The 13,089-nt window shown below is 44.5% G+C and overlaps 1 protein-coding gene across 1 annotated transcript in view; it reads left to right on the forward strand.

Moving 5' to 3' along the window:
* Positions 1-13,089, forward strand: part of LOC140491600 (uncharacterized) — a 161,154-nt gene that overhangs the window by 91,231 nt on the left and 56,834 nt on the right. The window contains exon 18 of the mRNA XM_072590028.1: positions 4,782-4,889. Within this exon, the coding sequence (XP_072446129.1) occupies positions 4,782-4,889 (108 nt within the window). The remainder of the gene's footprint in view (positions 1-4,781; positions 4,890-13,089) is intronic.

A 13,089-nucleotide genomic window follows, 5' to 3' on the forward strand; every position in this document is an offset into this window, starting at 1 on the left:
TTCATCAGGAATGCAGCAGACTGCCTGAAGGGTGGAGAGATAAATGAGAGGAGGGTGGGGGTGGGGAGAAAGTAGCATAGAGTACAATAGGTGAGTGGGGGAGGGGATGAAGGTGATAGGCCAGGGAGGAGGGTGGAGCGGATAGGTGGAAAAGAAGATAGGCAGGTAGGACAAGTCATGGGGTCAGTGCTGAGCTGGAAGTTTGGAACTGTTGTGAGGTGGGCGAAGGGGAAATGAGGAAACTGTTGCAGTCCACATTGGTGCCCTGGAGTTGAAGTGTTCCGAGGCGGAAGATGAGGCGTTCTTCCTCCAGGCATTGGGTGATGAGGGAATGGCAGTGAAGGAGGCCCAGGACCTCCATGTCCTTGGCAGAGTGGGAGGGGGAGTTGAAATGTTGGGCCACAGGGCAGTGTGGTTGATTGGTGTGGGTGTCCCAGAGATGTTCCTCTAAAGTGCTCCGCGAGGAAGCGTCCCCACTGTAGAGGAGACCGCATCAGGAGCAATGGATACAATAAATGATATCTGTGGAGGTGCAGGTAAAACTTTGATTGATATGGAAGGCTCCTTTAGGGCCTTGGATGGAGGTGAGGGAGGAGGTGTGGGCGCAGGTTATGCAATTCCTGCGGTGGCAGGGGAAGGTGCCAGGACGGGAGGGTGGGTTGTTGGGGGGCGTGGACCTGACCAGGTAGTCATGGAGGGAACGGTCTTTGTGGAAGGCGGAAAGGGTTGGGGAGGGAAATATATCCCTGGTGATGGGGGTCCGTTTGGAGGTGGTGGAAATGTCAGCGGATGATTTGGTTTATGCGAAGGTTGGTAGGGTGGAAGGTGAGCACCAGGGGTGTTCTGTCCTTGTTACGGTTGGAGGGGTGGGGTCTGAGGGCAGAGGTGAGGGATGTGGATGAGGGATGTGGATGAGAGGGCATCTTTAACCACGTGGGAAGGAAAATTGCGGTCTCTAAAGAAGGAGGCCATCTGGTGTGTTCTGTGGTGGAACTGGCCTCCTACTTTAAAGACCGCATCCCGCACCTCTGCCCTCAGACCCCACCCCTCCAAACATAACAAGGACAGAACGCCCCTGGTGCTCACCTTCCACCCGACCAACCTTCGCATAAACCAAATCATCCACCGACATTTCCACCACCTCCAAACGGACCCCACCACCAGGGATGTATTTCCCTCCCCACCCCTTTCCGCCTTCCACAAAGACCGTTTTCTCCGTGACTACCTGGTCAGGTCCACGCCCCCCTACAACCCACCCTCCTGTCCTGGCACCTTCCTCTGCCACTGCAGGAATTGCATAACCTGCGCCCACACCTCCTCCCTCACTTCCATCCAAGGCCCTAAAGAAGCCTTCCACGTCCATCAAGGTTTTACCTGCACATCCACCAATATCATTTATTGTATCCATTGCTGTCTCCTCTACATTGGGGAGACTGGACGCCTCCTCGCGGAGCGCTTTAGGGAATATCTCTGGGACACTTGCACCAATCAACCACACCGCCCTGTGGCCCAACATTTCAACTCCCCCTCCCACTCTGCCAAGGACATGGAGGTCCTGGGCCTCCTTCACCGCCGCTCCCTCACCACCCAACACCTGGAGGGAGAACGCCTCATCTTCCGCCTCAGAACACTTCAACTCCGGGCCACCAATGTGGACTTCAACAGTTTCCTCATTTCCCTTTCCCCCATGTCACCCCAGTTCCAAACTTCCAGCTCAGCACTGACTCCATGATTTATCCTACCTGCCTATCTTCTTTTCCACCTACCCGCTCCGCCCTCCTCCCTGGCCTATCACCTTCATCCCCTCCCCCACTCACCTATTGTACTCTATGCTACTTGCTCCCCACCCCCATCCTCCTCTCATTTATCTCTCCACCCTTCAGGCAGTCTGCTGCATTCCTGATGAAGGGCTTGTGCCCGAAATGTTGATTTTACTGCATCTGCAGTCATTGTTTTTACCCTTCTATATGTGGAAGACAATGGTGTTAGTTTAGGCATTCCAGAATTTACAATTAGACAATAGACAATAGACAATAGACAATAGATGCAGGAGTAGGCCATTCAGCCCTTCGAGCCTGCACCGCCATTCAATATGATCATGGCTGATCATTCCCAATCAGTATCCTGTTCCAGCCTTATCTCCATAACCCTTGACTCCACTATCTTTAAGAGCTCTATCCAATTCTTTCTTAGGTGAATCCAGAGACTGGGCCTCCACTGCCCTCTGGGGCAGAGCATTCCACACAGCCACCACTCTCTGGGTGAAGTAGTTTCTCCTCATCTCTGTCCTAAATGGTCTACCCCGTATTTTTAAGTTGTGTCCTCTGGTTCGGCACTCCCCCATCAGCGGAAATATGTTTCCTCCTGCCAGAGTGTCCAATCCTTTCATAATCCTATACGTTTCAATCAGATCCCCTCTCAGTCTTCTAAACTCAAGGGTATACAAGCCCAGTCGCTTCAGTCTTTCCGTGTAAGGCAATCCTGCCATTCCAGGAATTGACCTCGTGAACCTACGCTGCACTCCCTCAGTAGCCAGAATGTCTTTCCTCAAATTTGGAGACCAGAACTGTACACAGTGCTCCAGGTGTGGTCTCACCAGGGCCCTGTACAGCTGCAGAAGCACCTCTTTGCTTCTATACTCAATCCCTCTTGTTATGAAGGCCAGCATGCTATTAGCCTTCTTCACGACCTGCTGTACCTGCATGCTTGCCTTCATTGACTGGTGGACAAGAACACCCAGATCTCTCTGAACAGCCCCTTTACCTAATTTGATACCATTGAGGTAGTAATCTGCCTTCCTGTTCTTGCCACCAAAGTGGATAACCATACATTTATCCACATTAAACTGCATCTGCCATGCATCTGCCCACTCACCCAACTTGTCCAGGTCACCCTGTAATCTCCTAGCATCCTCATCACATTTCACCCTACCACCCAGCTTTGTATCATCAGCAAATTTGCTAATGTTATTGCTGATACCATCTTCTATATCATTTACATATATTGTAAAAAGCTGCGGTCCCAGCACGGATCCCTGCGGTACCCCACTGGTCACTGCCTGCCATTCCGAAATGGAGCCGTTAATCACTACCCTTTGTTTCCTATTAGCCAACCAGTTCTCTATCCAATCCAGTACTTTGCCCCCAATACCGTGCGCCCTAATTTTACTCACTAACCTCTTGTGTGGGACTTTATCAAAAGCTTTCTGAAAGTCCAGGTACACTACATCCACTGGATCTCCCTCGTCCATCTTCCGAGTTACATCCTCAAAAAATTCAAGAAGATTAGTCAAGCATGATTTCCCCTTCATAAATCCTTGCTGACTCTGTCCTATCCTGTTACTATTATCCAGATGTGCCGTAATTTCATCCTTTATAATAGACTCCAGCATCTTTCCCACCACTGAGGTCAGACTAACTGGTCTATAATTTCCTGCTTTCTCCCGCCCACCCTTCTTAAAAAGTGGCACAACATTAGCCGCCCTCCAATCCTCAGGAACCGACCCCGATTCTATTGAACTCTGGAAAATAATCACCAGCGCATCCACGATTTCCCGAGCCACCTCCTTCAGTACCCTGGGATGCAGGCCATCAGGTCCCGGAGACTTATCAACCTTCAGACCTAACAGTCTCTCCAACACCAAATCCTGGCAAATATAAATATAAATTCCCTTAAGTTCAGGTCCTTCAGCCACTGTTACCTCAGGGAGATTGCTTGTGTCTTCCCCAGTGAACACAGATCTGAAGTACCCATTTAATTCCTCTGCCATTTCTTTGTTCCCAGTAATATATTCCCCTGTTTCTGTCTTCAAGGGCCCAATTTTTGTCCTAACCATTTTTTTGCCAGTAACATTACTGGAATGGCAACTCACCACTATCATTTTGAGGGAACTTGGAGATAGGGAATAATTATTAATCTTTCCAGGAATAGCCCCAAACTTTGAAAGAACAAGGGAAAAAAAATTGGCCTTTCTTGATTCCCTATCTATATCGGTAGATTTTTTTCAGTGATTCCTTACAGAATGCTTCAACATCCAACAGCTGATGCATTATATATTATTAAGACATCTATGAGATTTTAGAAGGTGAGCTTGTTCCTAAGAATCTCCAGAACCTGGGCAGCATGTCTGCATTTTTCTGATCTTTGCAGCTGTTTTGCTAAGTCCTACTCAAGAAATTCCTCCCTCTATCTTCTGATTTATCTTGCTGGCACTCTAAGCATTGAGATGCTGTGCGGCAACCACATTACTGATTCCTGTGTGTGAAGTGCTTTGAGACATTTCTGAGAAGAACACAGGAACGTGAATAGAGGATTCACCAACTCAAGCTTGTTTTGCTGTTCAATTAATTTACTGTTGATCTGTAGCTCAACTCCATCCAACAAACTTGGCTCCAATCCTTTAATATCTCTGCCTAGCAAAAATTAATCAATTTCAATTTTAAAATTTTCAACTGGTCATAACTATTAAGTCTTTTGGAACAGAAGTTTCAGATTTCCAGAACACTTTGTATGAAGACATAACCTTGAACAGCCTACCTTTAATTTTCAGGTTATTCCTTTTGTTTTGACATCAAAGGAAATAATTTCTCTCCATCTAATCTGTCAAATCTTTATTTTTCCTGGATAGACATAAAGCCACTATATAAACACAAGTTAATACTTTAAACATTGAATCGCGATTAAAGTTATGAATTTTAAAGATAATTAATATTACAACAATTTATTTTCTCATTTCACAGTTAAAATTAAAAATAATTTTTTTTTCATGTTTTCTGTATCAGAAAAATTTGAGTTTGAGCTACTGGATACATCCAAATTCAAAGTCACGGATCCAACTGAGGACCAGCCATTTCTGATTATCAGACTGCTGTATTCTCCTAATGTGAAAGGTACTTACATGAAGCGATACGATTAAAAACAAAAATACAGTGTGGTGATCCTTCTAAAAGTTTTAAAGTAATTGCTTCACACTTTTCTGCATTTGATTTGTGTCTATCTTAGAAACTTAAGACTTTCCTCACCTCACCAAATTGCAACTGAACTTTGTTTGACCTCAACATGTTTACTTGCAGCATTGGGCCTTTAATGACACAGAGTAATTTAAACAGAGCTCAGTCTAATCCAGGTTGTACTTCCCTAATCTGGCACTCTGCAGTCCAGCAAACTCTGTGGTCTGACACCTCAGTATGTTAAGTTCTTTTTCCTGAGATTCTTATGCACTTGATGCAACTGTAACATACCAACCTCTGTGAACAACCACAACCAAATTTATTAAACACAGTACAGTACAAGCTTCAAAGTTTGGGAGAAGATTTGTAGCTCGGGTGCTCGTTGTTGTGGTTCTGTTCGCCGAGCTGGGAATTTGTCTTGCAAACGTTTCGTCCCCTGTCTAGGTGACATCCTCAGTGCTTGGGAGCCTCCTGTGAAGCGGTTCTGTGATGTTTCCTCCAGCATTTATAGTGGCCTGTGTCTGCCGCTTCTGGTTGTCAGTTCCAGCTGTCTGCTGTAGTGGCCGGTATGTTGGGTCCAGGTTGATGTGTTTCTTGATAGAGTCTGTGGATGAGTGCCATGCCTCTAGGAATTCCCTGGCTGTTCTCTGTTTGGCTTGCCCTATAATGGTAGTGTTGTCCCAGTCGAATTCATGTTGCTTGTCATCTGCGTGTGTGGCTACCAATGATAGCTGGTCGTGTTGTTTCGTGGCTAGTTGGTGTTCGTGTATACGGATCGTTAACTGTCTTCCTGTTTGTCCTATGTAGTGTTTTCTGCAGTCCTTGCATGGGATTTTGTACACTACATTGGTTTTGCTCATGTTGGGTATCGGGTCCTTCGTTCTGGTGAGTTGTTGTCTGAGAGTGGCTGTTGGTTTGTGTGCTGTTATGAGTCCTAGTGGTCGCAGTAGTCTGGCTGTCAGTTCGGAAATGCTCTTGATGTATGGTAGTGTGGTTAGTCCTTTGGGTTGCGGCATGTCCTCGTTCCGTTGTCTTTCTCTTAGGCATCTGTTGATGAAATTGCAAGGGGATCAGTTTTTGGCGAATACCTTGTATAGGTGTTCCTCTTCCTCTTTTTGCAGTTCTGGTGTGCTGCAGTGTGTTGTGGCCCTTTTGAATAGTGTCTTGATGCAACTTCGTTTGTGTGTGTTGGGGTGGTTGCTTTCATAGTTTAGGACTTGGTCTGTGTGTGTGGCTTTCCTGTAAACCTTTGTGGTGAATTCTCCGTTCGGTGTTCTCTGTACCATCACGTCTAGGAATGGGAGTTGGTTGTCCTTTTCTTCCTCTCTAGTGAATCGGATTCCTGTGAGTGTGGCGTTGATGATATGGTGTGTGTTCTCTATTTCTGTGTTTTTAATTGTTACAAAGGTGTCATCAACATATCTGACCCAGGGTTTGGGTTGAATTTGCGGTAAGACTGTTTGTTCTAACTTTTGCATTACTGCTTCTGCTATGAGTCCAGAGATGGGTGAGCCCATGGGTGTTCCGTTGGTTTGTTCGTATATCTGGTTGTTCAATGTGAAGTGTGTTGTGAGGCACAAGTCCAGTAGTTTAAGTATGCCGTCTTTGCTCATAGGTTCAACGTCTTGTTGTCTATTATGTCTGTCCAGCAGGTTGGCTATTGTTTCTCTGGCTAGAGTTTTGTCGATCGAGGTGAATCACCATACCATACCATACCATACCATACATTTCCGAACTGACAGCCAGACTACTGCGACCACTAGGACTAATAACAGCACACAAACCAACAGCCACACTCAGACAACAACTCACCAGAACGAAGGACCCGATACCCAACATGAGCAAAACCAACGTAGTATACAAAATCCCATGCAAGGACTGCACAAAACACTACATAGGACAAACAGGAAGACAGCTAATGATCCGTATCCATGAACACCAACTAGCCACGAAACGACACGACCAGCTATCCTTGGTAGCCACACACGCAGATGACAAGCAACATGAATTCGACTGGGACAACACTACTATTATAGAGCAAGCCAAACAGAGAACAGCCAGGGAATTCCTAGAGGCATGGCACCCATCCAAAGACTCTATCAACACACACATCGACCTGGACCCAATATACCGGCCACTACAGCGGACAGCTGGAACTAACAACCGGAAGCGGCAGAGACAGGCCACTATAAATGCCGGAGGAAACATCACAGAACTGCATCACATGAGGCTCCCAAGCACTGAAGATGTCACCTAGACAGGGGACGAAACGTTTGCAAGACAAATTCCCAGCTCGGTGAACAGAACCACAACAACAGTACAAGCTTTCTGGAGGAACCTTTAACACATACTTCGCAGGGCTTATGGGGTTGTGGCAAAAGCTCTCTCTGAACACAGGAAATAGTCCTTCCTTTATACAAACTCTTTACATCACAGTTAGTAATGCCCACAAGACGAGACCCACCCACTCCCCCATAGTCACATGCCATTCAAGGTACAATGCAGTGACCACCTAACATCTGGAAACAATGTAATGCAAATCATCCCCTAATGACCAGATCTGAGGTGAATTGTGTTTTCTTTAACTACAGGGCATAGTTAGAATTCCAACTGTAATATTCTTATTGATTTCTGAATAGGGGATGAAAATGTAAATAGCTATGAATGGCAAGGAAATGGCCATGTAAATGGTTCTGGAAAATAGGAGATGATAAGGTGATTTCTTACAATTTATCTGGAAGTCAGAGGCATCTCACCCTAGCTTCAGGACATCCAATTTCCTGCAGGTTAGCAGAACAAGTTAACTCTTTAATATCACAAGTATTTCCGAAGGGTCGAGGAGGTATGGAGTCATAGAGTAACACAAAATGGAACAACCTTTTGGTGCAACTAGTACATGCTGACCATGTTCCCAAACTAAACTAGTCCACCCTGCCTGCGTTTGGCCCATATCGCTCTAGACGTTTCCTATTCATGTACTTATCCAAATGTCTTTTAAACGTTGTAACTGTACCCATTGTAACACTTCCTCTGGCAGTTCATTCTGCACACTAACCGCACTCTGTGTAAGAAAATGTTGCCCCTTATGTCCTTTCTCCTCACATCTTAAAAGTATGCCCCTAGTTTTGAACTACCCCACCTTAGGGAAGAGACCTATGGTATTCACCCTGTCTTAGCCCCTTGTGATTTTGTAAACCTACACAGAAGAACCTTGATTATCCAAATCAGATGGGTGGGCACTATTTCGTTCAGATAATTGATTATTCGGTTAATTGATTTCCTCTGAGGCTCGATGTTTTCTGTGAAGTCCGCTCCCCGTTCTGGAGACGAGACAAAAGCACACTGCGCGCGAAACCCGCCCACCCCATCTACTCCCACACTGCCCCCTGCCCGCCCCAAACCTGTCTGCTTCCACCCTGTCCGCTCCCAGCCCCTATCCGCCCCAAACCCCATCTGCTTCCGTCCGCCCACCCGCAACGCTGTCCAACACCGCCCCCTGTCCGCACCCCACCCACCCCCAACCCTGCAGCCCCAATCCCACTCCCCCAACCCTGCACACCCCGTCCATCCCCACCCACCATCTGATCCCCATTCGTGCCCCCGCACCCCCCCCCCCCCCCATCCGATACCATCCAGCTGGACTGGACACCTACTGGACTGCTGCTGCCTTAGTGGGGTTAGTCTCCAAATAGAGCGCGCGCACACAAACACGCACACGCATACACACAACCTTTTGACAGGTTCTACCTTTGTCCTGTACAGGACAATGTTGGAGAGATTATCTGGGGAAGGGGGGGTTTAGGATACTCACCTGTGCAGAATTCCAGGGAAAGTGTGGGGGGAGAGAGAGAGGGTGCCTGGACTGTCCAGGACTGTTCTTGGCAGCATTTCAGTGAGCTGGGTTCGTTCTTAATCATTGTACCGATAAACGAAAGATGCGATCAGACTCGAAACAGCTCTTTTATGTAATGTTTCTATCAGGACCCTGAGATCCCCTTTGGATAATCTGATATTCGGATAATTGATATTCGGATAATCGAGGTTCCTCTGTATGAGGCCACCTCTCAACCTCCTATGCTGCACTGAGAAAGGTCCCAGGCTATCCACCCTATCTTTATAACTCAAACCCTCTATTCCCAGCAGCAGCCTGATAAATTTTTTCCGAACCCTCTCCATTTTAATAATACCATTCCTCTAACAAGGTGACCAGACTGTACACAGTACTCCAGAAGAGGCCTCAAGAACATCCTGTACAACCTCAACATGACATCCCAACTCCTATACTCAGTGATCTGAACAATGAAGGCAGGTGTGCTAGATGCCTTCTTAACCACTCAATCTACCTGTGACACAAACTTCAAAGAATTGTGTACCTTTCTGATTTACAACACTACTCAGGGCCCTACCATTAATTGTATAAGTCCTGCCCATTTTTGTTTTACCAAAGTGTAATACCTTGCATTTTTCCGAATTAAACTCCATCTGTCACTCTTAGCCTATTGACCTAATCGATCAAGATCTCTTTGTAATCTTAGAATCTTAGATACCCTTCTTCACTGTTCATTATACCACTAATTTTGGTGTAATCTGCAAATTGACTAACCATGGCCCCTATATTCTCACCCAAATAATTTATATAAATGCCAAACAAAAGTAGACCCAGTATTGATCGCTGTGGAACACCGCTAGTCACAAAAATAAAATACTCCATCACCGCCCTCTGTCTCCTACCATAAAGCCAATTTTGAATCCAATTGGCAAGGTCACCATGAATTCCATGTTATCGAACTTTACTAATTCATCTACTATGTGGAACCTTATCAAAGGCTTTATTAAAGTCTAAGTAAACAACTTCTACTGCTCTGCCTTCATCAATCTTCTTGGTTACTTCCTCAAAAAACTCAATCAAGTTTGTGAGTCACAACTTATTTCACAGAAAACCATGCTGACTGTCCCTAATCATACCTTGCCTCTCCAAATGCATGTAAATTCTATCTTTCAAAAACACCTCTCACAACTTACCCACCACCAATATCAGACTCGCAGATCTATAGTTCCCAGGCTTCTCCTCACAGCCTTTCTTAAACAGAGGCACAACATTAGCCACCCTCCAGTCCTCTGGCACCTTACCTGTGTTTTTAGGTGATCCAACTATTTTTGCTAGGGCCCCCACAATTTCCTCCCTAACCTCCCACAATGTCCTGGGATTCACTTGATCAAGTCCTGGAGATTTATCCATCTTTTGTTTTCTAAGACCTTCATTACTTCCTCTTCTATAATGTGAACTGTTTTCAAACCATAATATTTATTTCCCTGCATTCTCTAGTCTCCATTTGTTTCTCCATAGTAAAAACTGACGCGAAGTGTTCATTTAAAACATCTCCCATTTCCTGAGGTCAACACAAAGATTACTTCATTGATCTAGTTCAAAACTAGGGGGCATAATTTTAAAGAGAGAGGAGAAAGTTTTTAAAAAGGACATGAGTGGCAACCTTTTTACACGGCGTGGTTAGTATGTGGAATGAACTGCCAGAGGAAGTGGTGGATGCAGATACACTTAGAACATTTAAAAGACATTTGGTTACGTACATGATAGCAAATGTTTGGAGGGATATGGGCCAAACACTGGCAAGTGGGACTTGTTTAATTTGTCAACATGGTCAGTATGGTCTCATTCCATGCTGTATAACTCTATCTGATCTTGCAGTGAACAACACCATTGATGATCTGCTAATATATTGACGTAACTATTTGTCTCTTGGTGGATTATCCAAACTTTTTTATGTTTATATTGATATTTCTTTTACATTTATATTTATAGCTCAGTTGACTGGACAGCTAGTTTGCATTGCAGAGTGACACCAACAGCCTGGGGGTTCAATTCCTGATTGACTGAGGTTATAACGAAGGCCTTATCTTTTCAACCTTAGTTCTCACTTGAGGCATGGGGCTGACAGGTTAAACCACCATCAGTTGTCTCTCTCTCTCTCTCTCTCCCTCTGTCTCTCTTTCTAATGAGAGAGTGCCCAATGGTTTACTGGGACTACGGTGACTTTGTATTTGACTATAATTATATATGAGAGCAAAGTACTGAGGATGCTAGAAATATGAAATATGAACAGAAAATTCTGTTATACTAAATAGGTCCTCTGGAGAGAAGAACAAAATCAAATGTTTTAAGTCGATGACCAATGTTTCCTCTATGCTACATGACTGCACTGCGGCAGAATCACAGAATTATCATAGAATTCCTACAGTGTGGAAACAGGCCTTTTGGCCCAACAAGTCCACACCGATCCTCTGAAGAGTAACCCATCTAGACCCATTCCCCTACCCTATTACTCTACATTTATTCCTGACGAATGCACCAAACTTACACATTCCTGAACACTATGGGCAATTTAGCATGACCAATTTACCTAACCTGCACATCTTTGGATTGTGGGAGAAACAATCCTCCTGGAGCACCTGGAGGAAACTCACGCAGACATGGGGAGAATGTGCAAACTCCACACAGACAGTCGCCCGTACTGGAAATTGAACATGGGTCCCCCAGTGTAGCCCATCAAGTCTATACTGACTCTCCACAAGCAATATAACTTAATGCCACTCATTTGTTTTTTCCCCAAACACTTGCACACTGTTTCTATTCAAATAATCATCTAATGTCCTCCTGGTAGCTTCAATTGACTCTGTCTCCACCACGCTTCCAGATAATGCACTCCAGACCTGAATCACTTGTTGTGAAAAAGTTTTCTCTCACATCACAGTACTTAGTTTGCAAATCACTTTAAATCTTTGGCATCTTTGCTCTGTCCTTTTACAAGCCTGAATAGTTTCTTCCTGTGTACTCTGTCCAGATTTCTTGTGATTTTGAAAACTACTATCAAATCTCTTAGCTTTCTTCTTTCCAAGGAGAACAGTCCCAAGCTCTCTAATCTATCCTCCCTAATTGGAGTTTCTTATTCCTGGAACTATTTTAGTAAATTCCTTCTGCATTCTATACAGTGCGTTCACATCCTTCTTATACTGTGGCACCCAGAAATGTACACAACACCCCAGCTGAGGTCAAACAACATAAGTTCAGAATCCTTGTTCTTGGACTGTATTCCTCCATCTTATAAAGCCCAGGATACTGAATACTTTATTAACTGCTCTCTCAAGCTGTCCTGACACTTCCAGAAATGTATGCACATATACTTCCACGTTCATTGCTCTTGTTTTTTTTACCCACTACTTTATTTGTCTCTTCATGTCCTCATACTTCTGCATTGAACATCATTGATTACCTACCTTCTCACTCCACCAATTTGTCTATATCCATTGGAGTTCTGTGCTGTCCTCCTCTCATTTTACAATGCTGCAACCTTTGAAATTGTCTCCTGCATCCATTAATGTATATATCAGGAAAGGCAAAGTTCCCAATACTGACCCCTGGAGAACTTCACTACAAGTCTTCCTCTAAAAATATCCATTGACTATCACACTGTGTTTCCTATGTAATATGAGATTTGGACAAATGGAGGGTACAATGATCATGAAGTACGGATTATTTGTTTCATTTTCATCAGATCATTTGTTATGGATCAGATCAAATCCCCTTAAAATATATTCAGAAAGTAGTCTAGACTGTAACTTTTTCTTATTTTAAAGGTAAATGTAAGGGTGTTGCATTCCAGATGCAATTCAATTCGTGAAATTACTCGGCATGAAGCAAAAACATACTTTATTTTTACACTACCATTAAAATCCTGACAGAATAAAAATAAAATAATCTGCTGATTCCTCAGAGACAAACCCAAACAAGCCAACACAATGCAACCAAAAACTATAGCTACATTACCTTACATCAAAGACATATCAGAAATGATTTCCAGACTACTCAGACCCCTTGGCATCATGGTAGCCCACAAACCTACCAACACACTTAAACAGCGACTAATGAACCTAAAGGATTCAATAGATATCACCAGCAAAGCTAACATCATTTACAAAATACAATGCAAGAACTGTAAAAAAACACTACATCGGACAAACTAGCAGGAAACTTGTCACCAGGATGCATGAGCACCGACTGGCCACCAAAAGACACGACCGACTATCACTAATTTCTATATATACAGACAAAGAAGGAAACCAC

This window comes from Chiloscyllium punctatum, chromosome 19 (assembly GCF_047496795.1).
Source record: "Chiloscyllium punctatum isolate Juve2018m chromosome 19, sChiPun1.3, whole genome shotgun sequence".
Classification (NCBI taxonomy): Eukaryota; Metazoa; Chordata; class Chondrichthyes; order Orectolobiformes; family Hemiscylliidae; genus Chiloscyllium; species Chiloscyllium punctatum.